This window comes from Nuphar pumila, chromosome 13 (genome assembly GCF_984573655.1).
Source record: "Nuphar pumila chromosome 13, dmNupPumi1.hap1.1, whole genome shotgun sequence".
In the NCBI taxonomy this organism is placed as follows: domain Eukaryota; kingdom Viridiplantae; phylum Streptophyta; class Magnoliopsida; order Nymphaeales; family Nymphaeaceae; genus Nuphar; species Nuphar pumila.
The window spans coordinates 67144824-67167651 of NC_143261.1; the positions used below are offsets into that span (position 1 = coordinate 67144824).

General features: G+C 35.9%; 1 protein-coding gene across 2 annotated transcripts in view; it reads right to left on the reverse strand.

Moving 5' to 3' along the window:
- Positions 1-22828, reverse strand: part of EDA3 (DnaJ/Hsp40 cysteine-rich domain superfamily protein) — a 64619-nt gene that overhangs the window by 20064 nt on the left and 21727 nt on the right. For both annotated transcript variants that reach the window (XR_016427117.1, XM_089984529.1), the window contains exon 4: positions 14318-14410. Coding sequence is in view for 1 of the 2 variants with exons in the window: in XM_089984529.1 (XP_089840655.1) it covers positions 14318-14410 (93 nt within the window). In the remaining variant the exon portion in view is untranslated. The remainder of the gene's footprint in view (positions 1-14317; positions 14411-22828) is intronic.

Genomic DNA, 22828 nt, shown 5'->3' on the forward strand with positions numbered 1-22828 from the left:
CGTGGGGTCTGCTAAAGGAGTGTCATCATTGGCTCTCATCTTGGCATTGATTACTTCTGGAGTCTCCACCCTTTTGTCATCTGTCAACCCAGACTTAGCAATAATGTCAGAGGCAAGCTTCATTTGAGATAGGACATACCCCTTGGGGGAGTATGCAACTTCAATTCCTAAGAAATACCTTAGGAAACCCAGATCAGACATATCAAAATTTTTCTTAAGAATATTTTTAATAAGATCAATACATTTCTTATCATTACCTATGATAATCATGTCATCAACATATAATAACAAAATTGTTATGTATTCATTAGAAGATTTAACAAACAAAGCAGTATCTGTGTAACATGAGGAGAAACCATTATCAAGAACTACTTTGCTAAAAAGATCATACCAAGCTTTTGGTGCTTGTTTTAAACCATAGAGAGCTTTGTTTAATTTTAGAATATTACCTTTCCCAATTTCAAGACCCGGCGGAGGGTCCATAAGGACTTCTTCACACAGAGTTCCATTTAAAAATGCATTTTTAACATCAAGTTGATATATTGGCCATTGTTTTATGGATGCTAAAGCAATTAGGGTTCGTACACTAGTCATTCTGGCTACAGGAGCAAAGGTTTCTTCATAATCAATCCCATATTCTTGGGCGTAGCCTTTTGCAACCAAACGAGCTATGTATCTTTCAAGAGACCCATCACATTTGGTTTTGACCTTATATACCCATCTACACCCAATTGCTTTTTTTCCTAAAGGTTGAGAAATAATGTTCCAGGTTTGGGCCTTGTTAAGAGCCTCTAATTCGATTTTCATAGCTTCAATCCAATGTGGGTGATCTTTAGCTTCCTTGAATGAGGTAGGTTCATGATACGAATGTATTAACATGAGACAGGCCCTATAATTCGGCGAAAAAGATTCATAAGACACAAATTTTTGTGGTGGCCTACTAGTACGAGAAGATCTCCTAGGTGGATTGTTATCAATAGATTCTTCTAAAGAGAAGTCTTGAGAGTATCTGTCAATGGCAGGTTGATGTTCATTTCCTATCCGCCGGGTATATACATTTATATCATTAAGGGTTTCATTTTGGGAAGGATTCTCATGTTGTGGTATATTATAATGTAAAATTCCATCACAACTAGTATCACAAGTGATTGCCTCAGGAGACTCAATCCTAGGAGCTAAGTCGAATAGAAAAGAATAATCGATGTCTTCCTTAGATGTGTGGATATCGAAACCATTTTGATCTTCAATAAAGTTTACATTTCTCGACACATATAATTTATTGTTTCGAATATCATAGCATCTATAGCCTTTTTTATTCTCACCATAGCCAATGAACACACATTCAATAGCTTTAGGTGACAGCTTATCTTGTCCTAGACTAAGTACAAAACATTTGCATCCAAAGATTCTTAGTCTATTAAAATCAGGAGTAATTTTAAAAAGTTTTTCAAAGGGCGAAACATTTTTTAAAGAAGAGGAGGGCATACGATTCACAAGATATATTGCGGTAAGAAGAGCTTCGGCCCAAAAGTTTTTAGGAACATTTTTAGACACAAGAAGAGTTCTTGTGGTTTCGATTAAATGTCTATGTTTCCTTTCCGCAAGACCATTTTGTTGCGGAGTTTTAGGACAAGATCGTTGGTGCAAAATTCTATTTGTTTCAAAATAATTTTGAAAATCTTTAAACATGTACTCTCCTCCTGAGTCGGACCTAAAAATGGCTATATTGTGTTGGAATTGATTTTGAACAAGAGCGTGAAACTCTTTAAAATTAATGAAGACATCGGATTTATTCTTGATAATGTAAACCCATGTGTATCTAGTAAAATCATCAATAAAAGAAACATAGTAAGAGAAGCCCCCCTTTGACATAACGGGTGCCGGTCCCCATACATCGGAATGCACAAGTTCAAAAGGCCTTTTTGACACAAAATTGCTATGAGAATATGAAAGAGAGTGAATTTTCCCAAGAATACAATCATTGCATGTAAATGTATTTGTATTACAAAATTTTTACAAAAACGGAAAAAGGTACAACTTGGAAATACTAGGGTGTCCAAGTCTCTTATGCCAAATCTCAATATCTTTGGATTGAACGTGATTACAAAATGATTTGGATGGCAAAGACAAAAAATCCATATAGTAAAGGTCCCCTCTTCTATGGCCTTGCCCAATCCGCTTCCCGGATCGGAGATCCTGCACATAGCAATGGGTTGGTGAAAACGAGACATTACATTCAAAATCGGTAATTTGAGAGACGGGAAAAAGATTCAAATTAAGTTTTGGAATAATTCGGATTTTGGGAACAAAAAATTCTTTGTTTTGGTCATAAGTTTTCTCAAGGTTTCCAATACCTTCAACATTTAAAGATGTTCCATTGGCGGTGGATACATATGATTTAAATTTATTGAGACTTGGTTTTGATAAAAGTGATGCATTTGGAGTCATATGGAAAGAGACACCCGAGTCAAGAATCCAAGAGGTCATACCTGGAAAAGAGGAGATGGCGGCACCGGAAGTGGAAGGTGAGGAGGATGATGTAGAGGCGCTCATCTTTATAAATTGTTGAAGAGTTTCGGTTAGATGAGCAATGGACTCCTTTATGTCACCATCCTTCTTTGAATCTTCATTGATGATTGGAGGAGTTTCCCCCACGGAAGCCACCTTCTTCTTGAATCTAGGGCAATCGGGACGAATATGGCCCGGTTCATTACAATTATGACAAATAATTTTTCTTCCTCCACCACCATTATTCTTCCAAAAATGTGGTGGTTTATATGTTCTTACATTGTTGCCGGGTCTAGACAGGGCATGCACTTCATCAACATCTCTTTTCAAGGCCAAACGGGTTTCTTCTTGACATAAATCGGCCAAAATATCACTTAGAGGGGTAGAGGCCCTATGAAGTAGAGATCCTCTAAGTTGTTCAAATTTGGGACGAAGCCCATGAATAAATTGAAAAAACCTCTCTTTTTTCATTTGCTCTTGTCTCATAGCAATAGCACTTCCTTCCCATTGTGGTTCGAGAAGGACAAGTTCATCCCACAAAGAGGATAGGGCACTATAGTAGTCCCTAATGCTCATATCACCTTGCTTGGTAGCTCTAACCTTTTCTTGTAGAAAAAAATGCCTAGCAAGGTCTCTTTGGGTGTACATGCCTTTCATAAAAAACCATGTTTCATTAGCCTTTTTGAATTTTGCAAGGTTTGCACAAATCTTCAACTCGATTCATGAACCATGCTAAAATTTTAGCATGTTCACTTTCCCAATCTTCCATTTTAGAAGAATAATCAAGAATAGCTTTTTCCTTTTCTTCTTCATTCAAAGCTTTTTCCTCATTTCCTTCAAATTTAGTTAACTTCAATTGTGGTTCCGGAATGGTTCCACATAATAACCCCAAAGCTTTTTACCTTTGAGATTATTCTCCATAGCGGCGGCCCACATGCGGTAATTGGTCCCATCCAATTTGAATGATAGATCGATTTTTGCATCTTTGTTGGCCATTTAGAAAAACAAATTAATAAGACAAGAGAGAGGAGAGGTATTACTTGTCAAGGTAGAATCCGATGAAGCCTTCTTAACCAATGCTCTGATACCATGTAATGAAGTGCCAAATGAAAAGGGGCAAAGTCTTCAAGCGAAAGCACGGAAGCACGCACATACACAAGAGGCCACAAAGGGGCAAAATAAACCACAAAAGTGGTCAAGCACAAAAAGAGGTCAAAAATATTCTTCACTTCATAGAATGCTTCACTAGAAGCTTGGAAAATACATGGGGCTGTGCCCCTTATTTATACACAGCAAGGGACCCAAGGAGGGGCTCCCATAGAGTCGTTGGAGCCCCTCCAACGGTCATATTTATGACCGTTGGAGGGGTCCAACGACTCTATGTGGACCCCTCTCAAATGTTAAAAAGAAAAAAGTAAAAAATAAAAAAAGGAAAAAGAATAAAGAAAAAAGAAAGAAAAGAAAAAGCATATCAATGATATGCGTGTACAGGTGAAATGACAAAAATACCCCTGTGGGGTTTTACAAAATAAATATATATATAGATAGACACGTAGACATATATATATATATATATATATATATATATCATATATATGTATATGTGTCATAATCTATATATATATATAGATATATATATAAATATACATCATATTTTAACAGCGCATACCCCTTTAAAGGGGTACGCGTACCACTTTAAAGGGATACGCGTACCACTTTAAAGGGGTACGCGTACCCTTTAATGGGGTACGCGTAACCTATTTTACTATTTTGCCATTTTTTTTTAAAGAAAGTTTTTTTATTAAGAGCAAAATGGGAATTTTAAAAAACTAGTGAAAACAAAACTCAAAAGAGGGCTTTAGGGTTTTTCACACCTCTTCCAAGTCTCTCTTCCTCCCTCTCTCTCTCAGGATTTTGGCCACCGACCGACGACCTTCAGAACTTTCGGCGACCTTTTCCAACGTCCGGCAACCTCCACCGACCAGCGATGAGGATATTCAGGTACGCGTATCCCTTTTCCCTCCATCTCTTCTCTCCTCTCTTCTCTCCATCTCGCCCACGAGATGCAGAATCTTGTGCATAAGTGTGCTCACTCTGCATGCATTGTGTATGTGTTGTGTAGCCTGTGTGTGTTGGGTGCATATTCGATAGATAGCAAGGTAACTTACCAAGTTACTCGGGCTCCCAAAACAGAACGTGTCTCTTGCGCTCATAGATAGGGCTCAGCTCATGTTCTGCTCGGAAAGAGCTCGTTCAAACTCGTAAAATAGGCTTAGCAAGTTGAATATGAACAATGAGTACTCGGCTCTACTCGAGTTGTATAAGCTCATGAGGCAGCAAGAAATATATTTTACATGTATTTTTTTCAGCTCTAAAACAATGCATTTTTTCTGTAAAAAAGCCTGCTCAAACTCGGCTTGTTTAATTCAGATTGATTATGAGCTCAAACACAGCTTGGCTCACCACAAGAATGAGCCAAGCTTGAACACTTCAAGCTCGTCTTGTTCAGCTTGTTTACCAGCCCTAACCGCAGACATCTTTGATGCCATTTAATTTGGCGAGTCGCTGAAGGTACCAATAACTTTAAAAAATCACTGGTGTGTTTGGAGATTTTCAAGAGAAAATCACATTATTATGTTTAGTGATACTAGTGACTTTTTATTTTTTTTTTAATTTTAGTGTTTCCAAGAGAAAATTACCATGAGTTCATTTTTATGCAGCAGTGCTCCACAACTGCTGACCATCCATCTCACCATTTCTTGAGATGGATGGTTGTTAGGCAGGTTGCTGCATGCCCATCAATTACTATTAAAGATGACGCTGCATATGATATGAACACAATTACTATTATGTTTAATAATACCAGCAATTTTGGAATTGTTTTGTTTTTTGATGAGCAATTATTTTTCAGTTTAGTGATTTGAGAGAGGCAATCACTGTTATGTTTAGTTTTTTTTTTGAAAGGCAAGCTGGGGTTAGGCTACCATAACAACAGCCACCCCATGTCACACACCCCATGTCACAGAGGGATTTGCCTTCAGCTTGACACAGGACCCCGCTTACCACATGGTGTGCATGCAGACACGTTTTGTTTTGGGTGCAGTGTGTTACTTTATCAGAAGAGTGGGGGCAAATAGTATGTTGCAGCTAGTTATTTAAAATTTTAAATAAATATCATTATTGCTAGAAACAGATGGCCAATATGAATTTTGTCTTTCTTCATTATGTTGTCTTTCTTGAACATTTTTCATAAATGCAAACTTTTGAAAGAACTTCCTTTCTTTTTTTTTATTTTGTCTGCTTCATCATAGTATATTATAGAATCATAGATAATAGATCTTTCACCTCCTTGCATGATGCTTATTTAAAGTGTTTTAGGTTGATTCCTATACTTTTATGATGCAAGTATATTTGTTTGTTCTTTGCTTCGTTAATGACCATCACAAACTACGATCACGATAATTATGATGACGATGATGATTGTTTTTGCAATTTGGAGCATGAATCGTCTAGTGGTGTTGGGAATGACAATGCAAGAAAGGGCAAGGGGTCATATGATTGTCTATATCAGTTTGAGGACAGAAAAGAAAATTGTTTTGATGAGGAAGATGAAGAAGAATATGACTTGAATGACTACTATTTTAGAAATGACCAAGATGATGAATCACCTGGCATGCATAAAACAACAGTGTTATGGCGCCATGTATTGAAACAAAAGAAGAGTGGGCAAGGAAAGCAAGGTGGAACTCAGGGTTTTATGTGCAGGCACTGCAAAAATATTTATCATGGGTCATATACTCGAGTTTTTGCACATCTCATGGGAGCTCCAAAGGGACAAAGTGTTGGGATTGCCTTTTGTCATGTAGTTGCAAAAAATGCAAAATTGGCAAAAAAAATTAAGAGGCAAGTTCAACGAGTGGAGGTTTCATCAAGTGCATTTGAGTTGAGGAGATCAAGAATTGATAAACCGAAGCCTATTAGTATGATTACATCTTCTAGTGAAAGCCGAAACACAGTTGATATTCGTGATACCTTTAAAAAGGTAGAAAGAAATGATGTAGATCATAAAATTATTAGATTTTTGTGTGCAAATTGCATACCTTTCAATGTGCTTCGATCACCGTATTGGGAAGAGATAATATCTGCAGTTAATAAAGTGCTTGGATATAAACCCCCATCATATGAAAAAGCACGAACAACGTTGTTTGACAGTGAGAATGAGTGTGTTTACAGGGAGTTAAATGAATTTCGAGAAAAGTTTGAGGAGTTTGGAGTTTCCAGACGGTTGGACAAATATCAAGAACAAACACTTGATAAATATACTTGCATCAAATTGTTTTGGCTCGATGTTCTTATATGCAAGTGATTTTTCTATTGTGCAATAGTCAGCTACAAATATTGCCGAGTTTTTTAAGACGAGATTTAAACTTGTGGGGCATTCTAATGTAGTGCAAGTGATTACAGACAATGCAGCAAATTGCAAGTTAGCAGGTGAAGAATTAAAACAAACGTATAAGTATATTTTTTGGTCACCTTATGTTGTGCACACACTTAATTTGATCTTCAAGAATTTGGCACATGAGTTTCATTGGTTGGGAGAAACATATTTGCAGAGTAAAGAAATTGTAAAGTATATCATAAATCATTCAAAAGCACTAGCAATCTTTAGAAGCAATGAAAAATTAGAGCTAATAAAGATTGCAAAAACAAGGTTTGCTTCACATTATACTACTTTGAAGCGCTTGCTTGATGTGAGGGAGAGCTTGAGGCTCACGGTCATTTCAGATAGATGGAGCAAGTGAAAACAATCATGCATTGATGAGACTATGAAAAAAAAAGTTGTTACAACAGAAACAACTGTTCTTGATGAAGAATATTTGAATTATGTTCGTTTAGCATTATTGATTATAAAACTCATATATAAGATTATTAAATTTTGTGATCAGAAAGGCCCTATAATTGGTGAAGTGTATGAAGGCATGAACAACATGTTGGGGAAAATCAAAGACAATCTAAAAGGACAACCAGATTTGTATGAAAAGATTCATAAGATTGTCTCAAATAGATGGGATAGAATAAATGTGCCTCTCCATAGTCTAGCCCACATGCTTACTCCAAAATATTATGAGTTAGAGTATCTCATGATCCCAACATCAGGAGGGGTCAAACGAGTTTCTCCTGGTAAAAATTTTATTCTATCTATTTAATAAAGTTTAATGTTTTAATTATTTTATTATTTCATTTGCATTTTCTTTTTATAGTTGTTAAACAATTTTTTTTTCTGCAGAAAAGGATAATGATATCTTAGATGGTGCAATGCTCGCACTTGAAGTCATATCTGCTAGAAATAAAGAGCTCTCTACGCTTTATAGGTCACAACTTGTGGCTTTTGCATCAAGAAGTTTAAGATTTAGCCAAAATGCAGCAAGAATAGATGCATTAAATCCTACAATGATAGTCCTTAATTAGTGGCGATTTTATGGTGGTGATACACTTGGGTTGAGAGCATTAACCATTAAGGTTTTATCTCAACCTATTAGCACGTCTTCTGCAGAAAGAGTGTGGGGCACCTATAGTTATATTCACAATGTTAAAAAAAATATGCTCAATGAATATCGTGTCGATTCCTTGGTGTATATTCATTCCAATCTTCAATTGATTGACAAGTATAATTAAAGTGTTGTACTTTTGCTTTGGTATTTTCTTTTTCTCTTTTTCTATCATTGATTATTTATTAGCATTTATATTTTATATTCTTGTTATAAAAAGGTGCAACAATCGCTACAAAGAAGGACCTAGTCAAAAATGGGATATCAATCCGGAACTTTCTATTGTAGAAGAAAATACATTAAGATTAGAAGACATGTGTTGGAGAGATTTGGATGATAGTGCACAACAATCAAGTATTATTTACAAATCCAAACCCAAAGATGCACAACCAAGAGCTTCATTGCCTCCAATAATCATACGTACAAATGAAGTTGAAGATGATACAAATCAATCCAACAAAACTAGTGCAGATATACAAGAGCGACCATCAGTTCCTCAAGGCCAGATTGATTGTTTCTTTAGCAGGAGACCTAGGCAAGGTATGTTGATCGTGTGTTTTTTATTTTTACTTTCTTCTATATATGCATTTTTTATATTTTAAATTAAGGTTTTTGAACATTTTAATTTTTTAACATATTCATTATAGAAAATGAAGAAAGAAGCAAAAGGCATGGTCGTGGAGGACAAGGAGGACGTGATGATGCAGAAAGTTCTCGATCTATTGTTGACCTGAAGGGGAAGAGAAAGATGACAGATTATTGATTGTTGATAATGAAATGAACTCTTGAATTTTTAATTAATCTTTTGATGATGTAGTTGGAGTAGTCCAACTTAGAAACTTTTATGTTACTTTTTTTTTCATGGTCTTGTAATATTTTGTTGGTTTGATATGTACTTTTTATTTTGAAGCTTGCATGATGAAATAAAGTAGTGAATTATGTTAATTTTAAGTTTACACTTTACAGTTTCAAACTTTATAGCTTATAGTTTTCAGTATAGGACTTTATAGCTTAAAATTTTAACCATATCTCTATGTAATCTTTGAGTTTATTGATTTCTCATTTTTTATGTTGCAGAGATCACAAGATTTACAATAATCAAGTCATTTGATTCTTTCGTTAAAAAATATACATTTTTTAATCAAACTTATTAGTTTTCGTAATGCATTATTTAGTGCTTGCATGCATTTGTTAAATGGCTGCAACAAGAATGTGAATTATGATCTTCTTTTGATATATTATTTTTTAAATGCTTGAAAGTTGCAATATGATGCATTTGTTAGATAATTGCAACTTATATTATTTATTGTCTTAGATACATGTTTTATTTTGTCAATGATGACATGAATCTTATTTTTTGATAAAATAAAAATATATAAATACATTTTCGCTTTCCTTTTTATTCTTATTCGCTTCCCTTTCGCTTCCCACTCGAATCCTTGGTCGCCTCCTTCTCCGCTTCCTAGGTCGCTTCTGGTTCGCTTCCTAAGTCACTTCTGGTTCGCTTTGTAAGTCGCTTCCTAGTTCGCTTCTAAGTAGTCCTGCGCTTCCCGCTTCCTAAAATTTTAGAAGTACCTCGCTTCCCACTCCCGCTTCCTCAAGTGGCAACTCTATTCTTGACTATACCCTTTGGCAACGAGACGAGCTTTATACCTTTCAAGAGACCCATCATTCTTAGTCTTGATCTTAAAAATCCACCTATATCCTATTGTCTTCTTACCACTAAGTAAATCTTGAAATTTTCAAGTTTTAACCTTTCTAAGAACTCTAAGTTCATTTTCCATTGCATCCCTCTATTCTACAATTTTCTTGGCTTTTTTAAAGTTTTTAGGTTCCACATATGAATGAATGGCACTAGGGCATGCTCTATGTTTAGGTGAAAAGGATTCATAGGATATAAATCTAGAGGGAATTCTTCTAGCTCTTTCGGTCCTACGAGGATTTAGATTATTTGTGGAGGTAGGTTTACTAGATTCACTATATTTCTCAATCGCACTTCTAAAAGTGTTTCTATCTCTATGAATATAGGTAATAGGTTCAATATATGTTCCCACTTCGGTAGGTTGTTTAAGAGATTGATAATGAGAGTTGTTACTCTCTTGTATATTTTCATTATCATTAGGATCATCATAACTAGAAACACCATCATTTATAGATAACAATTCAAACAAAAAGGAATAATCCATATTATCTCCATGAGGTTCATACTCTTCAAAACCACTAACATTTTCTAAAAAGGTTACATTTCTAAAAACATATAATTTATCATTTTCAATATCATAGCATCTAAAACTTTTTTTTGTTTCAAAATATACAAGAAATGCACAAGATATTGCTTTTGGTGAAAGTTTATCATTTTTGTCAGTAAGGACAAAATATTTGCATCCAAAAACTCTTAACCTATTGCAGTTGGGTTCTTTTTGGTATATAATTTTAAAAGGTGAGATCTTATTTAAAGTCTTTGAAGGAAGACGATAAGATAAACGGATGCAAGAGCCGCCTTGGCCCAAAATCTTTTAGAATTTTTTTGAGAAACAAGCATAGTTCTAGTGGTTTCAATTATGTGTTTATGTTTTTTTTCGACTAAACCATTTTGTTAAGGTGTTTGGGGACAAGATTTTTGATGAATAATTTCATTAATATCAAGATAGTTTTAAATTCATTTGAAAGATATTCACCTTCGGAGTCTGTTTTAAGAATCTTTAAATTATCATTAAATTGATTTTTAATCATTATATGATAAGTCTTGAATGATGCAAATACCTCATGTTTATGCTTAAGAAAATATATTCAACAATATCTAGAGTAATCATCTACAAAAATGACATAATATGAGAATCTTCCTTTAGATATAACGGGTGTCGGTCCCCATACATAGGAATGAACAAGTTCAAATGGTTTTGTTGTGAACATAAATTTTTGTTCAAAGGCAAGCTTTTCATTTTTCTAAAAATACAATCATTACAAGTGAAATCACTTTTATAAAGGTCTTTAACAAAATGTAAATAAGAAAGCTTGGCGATATTAGGATGCCCAAGTCTTTTATGCCAAACATTTATATCTTAATGTTGGGCAACATTACAAAAAGAGTGTTTTGGAACTTGAAGAAATTTCATGTAGTATAGATCTTCTTTCCTAGAGCCTTCTCCAATCAACTTTCCGGACCGGCGATCTTGTATCCAACATTTATTTGATGAGAACTCGACATCACATCCATAGTCCGAGAATTGAGAGACCGAAAGCAAATTTAAATTTAGTTTTAGTATAAATCTAATTTTGAGATTAAAAAAACCTTGTTTTTCAAAATTTTCAATTCCTTTGATTTCAAGAAAAGCACCATCCGCGGTTGAAACAAAAGAAGGTGATATATTTTTTGGTTATTCAGAAAGAGCAAAAATATTTGGAGTCATATAGAAAGAGGTATCGAATCTAAAAGCCAAGAAGTCTTACCGAGAAGAGAAAAAGTTGACATGGCGGTACCGAAAATAGATCCTTTAAAGAAAGGTTGAAGAGCCTCCATAACTTGGCTTAATGATAAAGCTCCAATGTTTGAAAGTGGATGGACCCTCCTTATGTGATTGAAATATTGTAGACATGGCCACCTTCTTCTTCCACTTTGGACAAACCGGTTTAATGTGTCTCGGTTCTTTGCAAAAATGACAAATAATTTTTTCATATTCTCTTCCTTGGTATTTTTCATTTTGGCCACCCTCTTCTCTTACTCCTTGATTTTGATTTTGAAACTTGTTGAAATGAGGAGGTTTGTAAGTTTTCAAATTATTTTTTGATCTAGAAACGACATAAGTTCCTTCATTTTCATCCTTAGTTGAAGGCATAGCAAGAACACTTTGATTGGATTTGTTCATTCACAATCGAGTTTCTTCTCCACTTAGCTTAGTAAGAACATCTTCTAGTGGTGGAGCAGTGAAGGAAGATAAAAGAGAGGATCTTGTTTGCTCAAATTCGGGTCTAAGCCCATTCAAAAAATTAAAGAAATGATATTTCTCTAATTGTTTGTGTCGTAGTTCAATAGCTTCTCCACTCTATTTTGGTTCAAAAATAGCAAGTTCATCCCAAATGGATGATAATTCGACAAAATATTGTCTAATAGTCATTTCTCCTTGTTTAAGAGTTAATGCCCTTTTTTGAAAATAATATTTGTGGGACAAATCTCTCGAGGTATACATCCTCTCAAGATATTCTCAAACTTAAGATGCCTTCTTAAATTTCAAAATATTGGCATTAATCCTCGTTTCAACCTTAGAGAAAATCCAAGAAAGAATTTTATAATTATTCATTTCCCATTCTTCATATTTCTTATTGTATTCTTCAAAGGCTTTCGCCCTTTCGTCTCCTTCAAGAACCTTTATTTCACCTTTTTTAACTATGGTAATTTTTTGCTTGGGTTCCGAAATTGTACCTTTGATATAGCCCCAAAGCCCTTTTTCCTTGATATATGCTTCCATATTTCTGGCCCAAACATGATAGTTGGAGTCATTGAGCTTGAACCCAAGAGAGAAATGTGAGTCATTTTCCACCATGAAAAAGCTTTAGAGAGACAAGGCACTCCAAACAAAGAAAGAGGAGCTGGCACGCTTCCCGGTGTAACAACCACTATGACTACGGCACACATTCTTTCTTCTAGAGACCAAACTCTGATACCATGTGAAAATATCTTCAATAAAATCAAGTTCAAGAATGACTTGATTAACCCACAAGAATCACAAAGAGACTAAGTGCACAAAGGCACAAGAAAACACTCACAAAGGAGAATAAATGCACAAAGGCATGAAAAAAAATCTTTATTAATGAGAGAGAGCGCAATACAAAGCTTAAAGATTACAAGGGAGAAGACCCCTTATTTATACACAAGAGAGGACCCAAGGAGGGGCTCCCATATGGACGTTGGAGCCCCTCCAACGATCATATTTATGACTGTTGGAGGGGCCCAATGTCTATATGGTGGGCCCCTCAAATGATAAAAAGAAAAGGAAAGAAAAAAGAAAATACAAAAAAAGAATAAAGCATATTCTAAATGAATATGCATGAAACTGTGAAAAGACTATTTTACCCCTAGTTGGTATTACAAAATTTATATATATATATATATAGATATATATGAATTATGATTTAACAGTTTCATCTTAAAAGAAACCAACCAACCAACTAGCATAAAGGTTTTCATGAAAAAATCTTAAAAGCATCAAGCAAAAGCTTTCAGACTGAATTCGATAGTGTTCACATCCCTCGTGCTCTTCACTAACAAAATATTACATCATGAAGTGGTGCGGAAACCCAAGCAATATGTGCCATTAAAGAGGAGGCTGCCCCTGAGAATTTTTTTCGTGATTGAGGGGAATGTGTGAGCCATATAACACTTCCATGGCTATATCCCTATATCATGGACACATTCATTTCAACCATCTCAAGCATGCAGGTACATATCATACTCGATAGAAATTCATTATTCTTCAATGAAGCAGGGAAATGAACAAAGTAACTAAGAACTTGTGTCTTTCCATGCCTATTCGAATTTATAAAATACAGATATTAAATTCAAGTTCATAACATAATAACATCTTATTTTGTCTGTAGATTATTATTATTATTCATTATAAATATGCACATTACATGCTATCCACATTTGGAGGATGACATACATGTTTGACAGCAAAAAGTGGCCACAAATTCAGTATTGGATGAAGCTAAACATAATATTTAACTTGTTCTTATCTTGACTAATACCATTTTGCTTCAAACATCTGAGGTCATGGACTTGTTTCAGTAAAATTTTGACCTCATCGAGATACTGGGAGAACGGCATGAAAATCTTTGAACAAGTTCTGGCGGTAGTGTCTTTGTGTCAAGTTCTCATACCTTGATCTATGCATTCAATCCTCTTGCTAACAGCATACATTATACCGACATTGTGGTTTTGCTGATGATTAGTTGGCTCAGTATTTCAATCTAGTGGTTTATATTGATTGTAGAAGCAGCTAATCTTGCTGCAGCAAAATGGGATGCATATTTCCCACAATTTTATAAAATGATAAACTGAAGAGGATTAGTTAGTTTGATTTTAAAAGCATATTCGAAAAATGAACCCACTATAGAGAGTAATAAACTAGCCAAGTGACAAGGGCATATGAAGATTCTTTTCATTTTCTCCAGGTATACACTAATGGTGCTTGTTGCAATAAGCACTTGCACAATACCACAGTAGTTGATACAATATGCTGAGTGATTAGCACAGAAATTACCATAGCAGTTAGGGCATTCTGTGAACTCGTAAACATCTTTTGCACGCTTTCTATTGAGTGCTTTCCATTTTCCAGTGCCACCACACATATCACCTATGTCAAAAGAATACAAAGAGCAGTGAGACATAATTGATAAAGCAATAGAACTTTTACATAGTAAAAAGGAACTAGGATTATGACAGTGAGCCAACATATATTAATATGCACAAATCAACATGATCATTATATTGAAAGTCTATGTAATATAGTGTAGTATAAGCATCTGTAAAGTAGTTTTATTAGACTATTATGTATATACCCTACAAAGAAGGGGATATATTAGTCTTTCTTTAATTTTCCTTTTTGATGTACTCTAAGGGGTTCTACCCTCCTATATCTTTTCACACTTACGATAGTGTGATATGGATTATTTTGATTCTCTCCTCTCTTGAGTCTCCTCGAACCCTAACCCCTCTCTCTCTCTCTCTCTCTCTCTCTCTCTCTCTCTCTATATATATATATATATATATACTTCCTTTGTGTATTTGACATGGTATCAGAGCCGTAGAGGATCATGAGGGTGAAGATTAGAAGAAGAAAATTGGATTTCTGGCCTTCTACTGTTGGTGCTGACATCATCGACCTCAGTCATACGAAGGCAGATTCATCTCCTTTTGAGGTAAGGTTCAGGTCGATCTTGTTTTTAGGGATTGTTACAATAAAAAATCAGGTCATTTGGTGAAGATTTGAGATTTCTGGGATGTTTTCAATACTTTCTAAAAATCACACCAAATAGGGTCCAGATTTGGGGATTTTACAGATTTTGACCTAATTGATAGCTTTTAATCTCTCCAAAAGTGTGTAATCAGGTCGTTTTTGTGGTAGGAGGGTTTTAGAAGTGATTTTGGGGTTTGAGGTGGTGATTTGGAGGAGTTGGTGTCATGCTTTTGGTGTGCCTATTGGGGGGCAGTAACTGTGTTTTTGCTGTTATCATGTGTTTTGGCGGCTGGTAGCAGTGTTTTCTGTTGTTTTCAAGTGTTTTGGCTGCTGTGACTGGATTTTTTATCACAGCACACTTGTTTTTGTGGTGGTTGAAAGGAATATTATGCGGTTTGGTTGGGTTTCTGTGTTGGTTGAAGTATTTTTAATGCTTTAGTGGTGAAATTAACAGCGTTATAGCCTACCTTGGTTGCTGTAATTGGACATATTTTGCAGCAGAGTAGCATTTGTAAACCACGGCGTGCAAACCTAGTCATGCTTGGGTGCTACGAGAGTGGTTTTGAATTGTTTTTGGTGTTATTCCTTCTTGATAGGGGCAGTCTGCAAGGTTCTTGGTGGATATAACTATTTACACATTGGAATTTGTGTTGGTGTATTGTTGTATTCTCTATCTTGGATCTTGGTTTGGTGTTGTCCTTCAATGCAGCTACATAGTATTGTGCAGTTGGGAGTTGTGTGAACTATGGAAAAAGAGGGAATTCAAATTATTTCAGTGAAGTTGAATGGAACTAATTATGCATATTGGGATGATTTATGGAAGTAGTAGTTGTGGGGAAAAGTTTGGGAGGCTACTTGGATGGTTCAAAAGTAAAACCCAAGGCCTCTGATGAGGGTTTTGATAAGTTTATAGAGGAATGGGTCATGAACAATGCGAAAGTCAATGCATGGATTCTCAGGTCTGGAGAATTACCATGAATATTTTTAAGTTTCATGAGGCAAAAGAAGCCTGGGTGGATCTCAGGCAAGTCTATAGGTAGCAGAATTGGGCAAGACATTATCAACTCACTCAAGAGTAGAGAAGTATACACCAAAGCAAGTCAATTGAAGAATTTTATTCTGATATGTAGAGAATCTGGGGTGCACATCATGTCAGACTTGTTTAGGACTTCTTGAATAGCACAAAGAGACTGATAGAGTTATTGAGTTTTTCATGGCTCTTAGACCAGAATTTGATGGAACAAGGAGTGTCATTTTGCATCATTCTCACTTACCTTCTGTAACTCAAGTTATTGCTCAGATAATTGCAAAAGAGACTAAGATAAAGTTTCTTGGATTACTCTCTTCTAAGAATAATGTCATGGTTGTGTCTAGGCAGATGGGTGGCAGAGGTGAAGGTAGGTCTAAAGGACGAGGAGAGATGGAATTTGGTGGTTGAGGTGACCTTAGCTTTGTTCAGTGTCACTATTGTAAGGGCTTTAGTCATATGATAAATTAATGTCTCATTCTCAAGAAAAAGAGAGATGGTGCATATGCAACTTCCACTGAGGGTGAGAGTGTAATGCTAAAAAATGAGCAGTCAATTGGTTCTTCATCGGTTGGTGGTGAAGCGATCGGTAGTGGACAACTTCAGTGATTGGAACACATTCAGCAGAAGATTCAGCATCAGATCTAGCAACTGCGGCTTCTTGCTCAGTCAGTTGTTGGCTCTTCTTCCTCTGCCACTCCTGCCTCCTCCTCTAGTACTGTTTTCTCAGGTATCTCAGGTCCTTCTTCTGATTGGCTGATAGACTCTGGGGCTTCTTGCCATATAACAACTCATAAGTTTGAACTTAGGATTGTCGTCCCTGTAGTGGCATCTTTCGCACTGCAAATGGTTCTTTTAAGTCTGTTTTCAAAGTAGATTCAATTACTTGTGATCTTTATCCTAGTAGTAAAATCAATATGTCTCAAGTTTATCATGTTCTATCCCTTACTATGAATCTTATTTTTGTGGGTCAAATTACCAAACTTAATTATAATATTTTTTCTTCTATTGGTTGTTTTATGCAGAATCAATTGTCAGGAAAAAATATTGGGATTGGCCATAGAAAAAGAGATTTATACTACCTAGACTGGATTGATACGAGGAAGCAGAAAAAAGTTAAAATTGGACGTGGAGCTTTAGTTTTGGATGAGTCTATTTTGTGGCACCAAAAGATTTGGGCATATTTCCAGCTCTAGGTTGCAAAGTTTAGTGTCCTAGGAAAGTTTTGGAAAATCCAAGCTAGTTGTGTCAAATCATATTAAAGGTTGTGTAAGTTGTAAATTGGCCAAGAGTCATGCTCTCCTATTCAAGTCTAGTGATAGGGAATCAAAATGTCCTTTTGATTTAGTACATTTAGATGCATGAGATCTTTCTGTTGTGTCAAAAGAATGATCATCCTATTTTGTCACTTTCATGGATGATTGTATAAGGTTTATATGGATATATTTTATGAAAAATAAATGTGATTTTTTTGAAAATTTTAAGAGTTTATATCCTATGGTTGAGAATCAATTTGCACCTAAGATTAAAACTCTACGTACTGACTATGGTGGTGAATACATTAGCTATGTATTTGAAAGATTCCTGCAAGAGAGAGATGTGGTTCACCACAAGTCCTATCCCTACACCCCTAAGCAGAATGGTGTAGCTGAGAAGAAAAACAGGCATATCTTGGAGACAACAAGAGCTCTTCTGTTTGGTGTAGAAGTATCCAAAGTATTTTGGACAGATGTAATTCAACTGAGCATTTATCAGATAAATTGTATGCTTTTTGTAGTACTTAAAAGACATATCTGCTTTTCAGAAACTATATAAAAAAGTTTTAAAATATGATATGTTGAAGGTATTTGGTTGTGTATGTTTTGTTTTGTTTTGCTAGCTGATAGATATAGAGGCAAGTTATCTCCTAAAACTGTAAAATGTTGCTTTTTTAGTTTCACTAAGGGTCAAAAGGATACAAGTGCTATGATCCGGTTGGGAAGAAAATGTGGGCATCTAGACATTTTTGAAGAGAATGTGTTATATTTTAGTCAGTATGGAGAAAAGACAGAAAATGAAATTGAATTGTCCTTCTTGGTTCCCTTTGAAGAAAGGGAAGGTGAGATAGAGGATGGAGAGTCAAGGGTGTTAAAAATGTAATATCAATATGTAATGACAAATAATGTACTTTTAGTTTAGTCAGTATTTTAGTTAGAAGCTAGTTAGAATTAGGTTTATGATTTTATTTTAGACAGTTTTGGACATGTTACTTTTTGACCAAAGTAAAAAAGCAACATGTAGTAGAGAGTCGTTGGACTGCCAACGGCTCTAATTAGAGCCGTTGGGGGAACGACTCCCTCTTTGCTCTCTCCTTTATGCATTATAAATATGGGGCTATTCCCCCTTGTAAACTATCTTTTTGTGTGGGTGTTCTCCCACTTGAATGAAATATATTTTTCTCTTTGCCTTGCATACCTTTTTGGGTATTTTGTATGAACCTTAGTGGTTCTTGTGAGTGTGCACTATTTACGAACTTTAGTGGTTCGTGTGAGAGATCCCTTGAGGGTATCATTTGAAGATTGGATTGTGAACTTCATCTTCTTTCATGCTATCAGAGCTTGGTTATGATCAAGCCATTTTTTGGTGCATTGGAAAGTGTGCCACTCAAGCTTAGAAAAGAAGTGAAGCCCTTCTTCAAATTTATGTGAAAGTGTGTTTGTGCAAAAGCTTGGAAGAGCATTCATACCTGTCATCGGTGGTAGAGTATATTCTCTCTAATACTCTTTATCTCTTTATTACTATTCTCTTTATTTTCTACTTCAAAACCATGTAAAATGGATGACAATGATAATGTCACAATTAAACCCATTAAACTCGACGATTCAAACTATGTTACATGGGCTTAGATTATGAAGCACCTTATATAGGGAAAAGGATTGTGGGGATTGTAATACGCGGAAATAAACACAATGTCCAATAATGGACATTCACACATAGAATGCGAAGATCAAGCCCACAATAGACATATACAAAAGCCAAAAATGGCTTGCAAACATAAAAATGTTATAAAAGCAAGAAATGGGCTTCAAGAAGCCTTACAATGCAAAGGGGTCTACCCCTTTATTTATAGACAAGAGAGTGAGAGAGAGAGAGAGTGGGAGAAGAAATGGGCATTGGTCACATTTGTGACCGTTGGGGGTCCAACGACTCTTGGTTGGGATCCCCAATGCAACATGCATTTAATGCATGTGCAAAATAAATAAAACAGAAAAATAAAGGGAAAAAGAAAAAAAGTAAAAGCATAAAAAAGACTAAAATGCCCCTATTGGGCAGAATTACAGAAATACCCTTAGTCGGGTATGATGGTATTATATATATATATATATATATATATATATATGAGTACATATATTTTAACACCCTCCCTCTAGCTTTACGAGGACATGACCGAAAGCTTGTTGAGAAGGAACATAAAACGAGGAGCAGCAAGAGCCTTGGTGAAGAAGTTCACCAAATGGTACTCAGATGTGACGTACAGCAAATCTATAGTCCCTCTTAGATATTCATCACGAACATAGTGGCAGTCCATCTCAATATGTTTAGTACGCTCGTGGAAGGTGTGGTTGCTAGGGATGTAAATGACACTTTTATTGTCACAACACATCTTCGAAGGTGTAAAGATGATTATGCCTATATCATGAGGGGACTTCTAAGCCACACAAGCTCCATGGTTGTAGTAGCCATTGCACGATATTTCGCTTCTGTTGAAGACAATGATACTTTGTGCTATTTCTTGCATCTCCAAAAAACCAGTCACCTAAGAATACACAGAAACCAGTAATTGAGACTCTATCATTGGGATTTTCTCCCCAATCAGCATCAGTATAAGCAATTAAATCAAGTGATGAAGAAGAAGAAAGAAAAACTCCCTTAGTTATAATATTTTCAATATATCTAATGATTCTTAAGACTGCGCTCATGTGCACGGTTGTAGATGCATGTTGAAACCGACTGAGTGAACTGCATGAGCTATGTCTGGCTGAGTGATGGATAAGTATGTCAGAAACCCAACGAGTTGGCGGTACAGAGTGGGATCTTCGAGAAGAATTTCATCTTCCAACCTCAACTTTGCATTGATAATCTGAAATGCCAGACTTAGAACAAATGTCAGCAGCAAGTTTCATCTAAGAGAGAATATACCCTCGTGGAGAGTAGGCTACTTCAATACCTAAAAAATATCTTAAGAAACCAAGATCAGACATGTCAAAATTTTCTTTTTAAACTTTCTTAATATCATTAATTCATTGTTCATCACTTCCAGTGATGATCATATCATCAACATAAACCAGTAGAATAACTACTAAGGACCCTGCACTTTTCACAAATAAAGCAGTGTCAGTGTAACATGAACGAAAATTTAAATTTGTCATTACATTGCTAAATCTATCATGTCAAGCCTTTGAAGCTTGTTTCAATCCATATAATGCTTTGTTAAGTTTGAAAATTTTATCTTTACCAATACATACTCCTGGTGGAGGATCCATGTAGACCTCTTCATTTAATTCACCATTTAGAAATGCATTCTTAACATCTAATTGATAAATACACGATTTTTTAACTGAAGCAACCGCAATAAGAGTCCTAACACTAGTCATTCTAGCTATGGAAGCGAAAGTTTCTTCATGGTCAATGTCGTATTCTTGGGCATATCCTTTAGCTACCAACCGGGCTTTATAGCGTTCTAATGACCCATCACTTTTAGTTTGGATTTTGAAGACCCATCTACATTTTCTTGGGAATAGATTTCTTCCGCGTGGGTAATGAGGTTATTTTCCAAGTTTTTGCCTTTTCAAGGGCACTAAGTTCTAAGTTCATAGCTTCAACCCACTGGGTAGGGATGGCATGTAATGAAATATGCGGAAGAATCCAAGAATGCTAAAGCATTCACTATGTCCCACACGGACAAATGCAACAAGCATAAGAGAGGAAATCCACTAAGGGATATACGAAGGGCCTTATAAAAAGGCTACACACATGAAAAATAATATCACTATTATTGAAGAGGAGCTCTCTAGAGCAATACAACATACAAGGGGGATTCCCCCTATTTATAAGAAAAGGAGACCAAAGGGGCTCCCAATAGAGTCGTTGGGAGCCCCCCAACGGTCACAATTGTGACTGTTGGGGGCCCCAACGACTCCATTGTGGGGCCCCTTTTCGGTATCCAAAATTACATTTAAAAAATAAAAAACAAAAAATAAAAAACAGTGAAATAAAAGAAATAAAACAAGTACCCCTATTGGGTACTTGTGAAAAGACCATAATACCCCTATCGGGTATTATGGTGAATATACATCTAGATTTATATATATATAGATGTATTATTACATATGTTTTAACACCCCCCCTCAAACTTTACGGGGGAATGACCGAAAGTTTGCCAAGAAGGAACAAGAAGCGAGGAGCAGGCAGGGCTTTGGTAAAGAAATCTGCAAGTTGATATTCTGAAGTGACATATGGCAGTGTAACTGTCCCACGAAGATATTCATCACGTACATAATGACAGTCCATTTCAATATGTTTAGTCCTCTCATGAAAGGTGTGGTTGTTGGCAATGTAGATGGCACTTTTGTTGTTGCAACAAAGCTTCGAAGCACCGGTAATTTCGACTCACATATCTTGAAGAAGACTTCGAAGCCACACAAGCTCCATTGTAGTAGTTGTCATAGCCCTGTATTCTGCTTCAATAGAAGACAATGAGACTTTCTGATGTTTCTTGCACCTCCAAGCAATTAGCGAATCTCCTAGAAAAACACAAAAGCCAGTAGTTGAGATTCGATCATTTGGGTTTCCTCCCCAGTCAGCATCAATATAAGCCAGTAAGTCTAAAGAAGAGAGTGAGGATAGGAATAGCCCTTTAGTCAAAGTATTTTTTATGTATCGAATGATCCGGAGCACAACACTCATATGCACAGATGTAGGAGCATGCTGAAATTGGCTTGCAGAGTGCACAGCATGAGCAATATCCGGCCTGGTGATAGTCAGATAGGTGAGGGAGCCTATGAGTTGCCTGTAGGGCGTAGGATCATCCAGCAGAACTCCATCCTCCAGTCGTAGTTTAGCATTGATAACCTCGGGAGTCTCCACCCTTTTGTCATCTGAAATCCCAGATTTGGAAGCTTCATCTGTGACAATATATACCCTCGAGGAGAGTATGCTACTTCTATACCAAGAAAGTACCTGAGAAAACCCAGATCAGAGATATAAAAATTATGTTTTAACATATTTTTAACATTAAGAATACCACTTTCATCATTGCCAGTGATGATCATATCATTAACATAAAGCAGAAGGATGATGATACTATTACCTGCACGTTTAACAAAAAGAGCAGTGTTAGTATAACATGAGCAAAATCCCAATTTTAACATGATAGCACTAAATCTATCATACCAAGCCTTAGGGGCTTGTTTAAGACCATATAAAGCTTTTAATAACCGAAGAGTTTGACCTTGGTTAACGCTAATTCTCGGCGGAGGGTCCATATATACTTCTTCATTCAACTGACCATTAAGAAAGGCATTTTTAACATCTAATTGGAATATAGGCCATTTCTTAGATGAGGCTACCGGTATTAAAGTTCTAACGCTTGTCATGCGAGCCACGGGAGCAAAAGTCTCCTCATAATCGATGCCATACTCTTGTGAGTATCCCTTAGCAACTAATCTAGCTTTATAACGTTCTAGGGAACCATCACTTTTAGTTTTGACTTTGTAGACCCATCGACATCCTATAGCTTTCTTATTTGG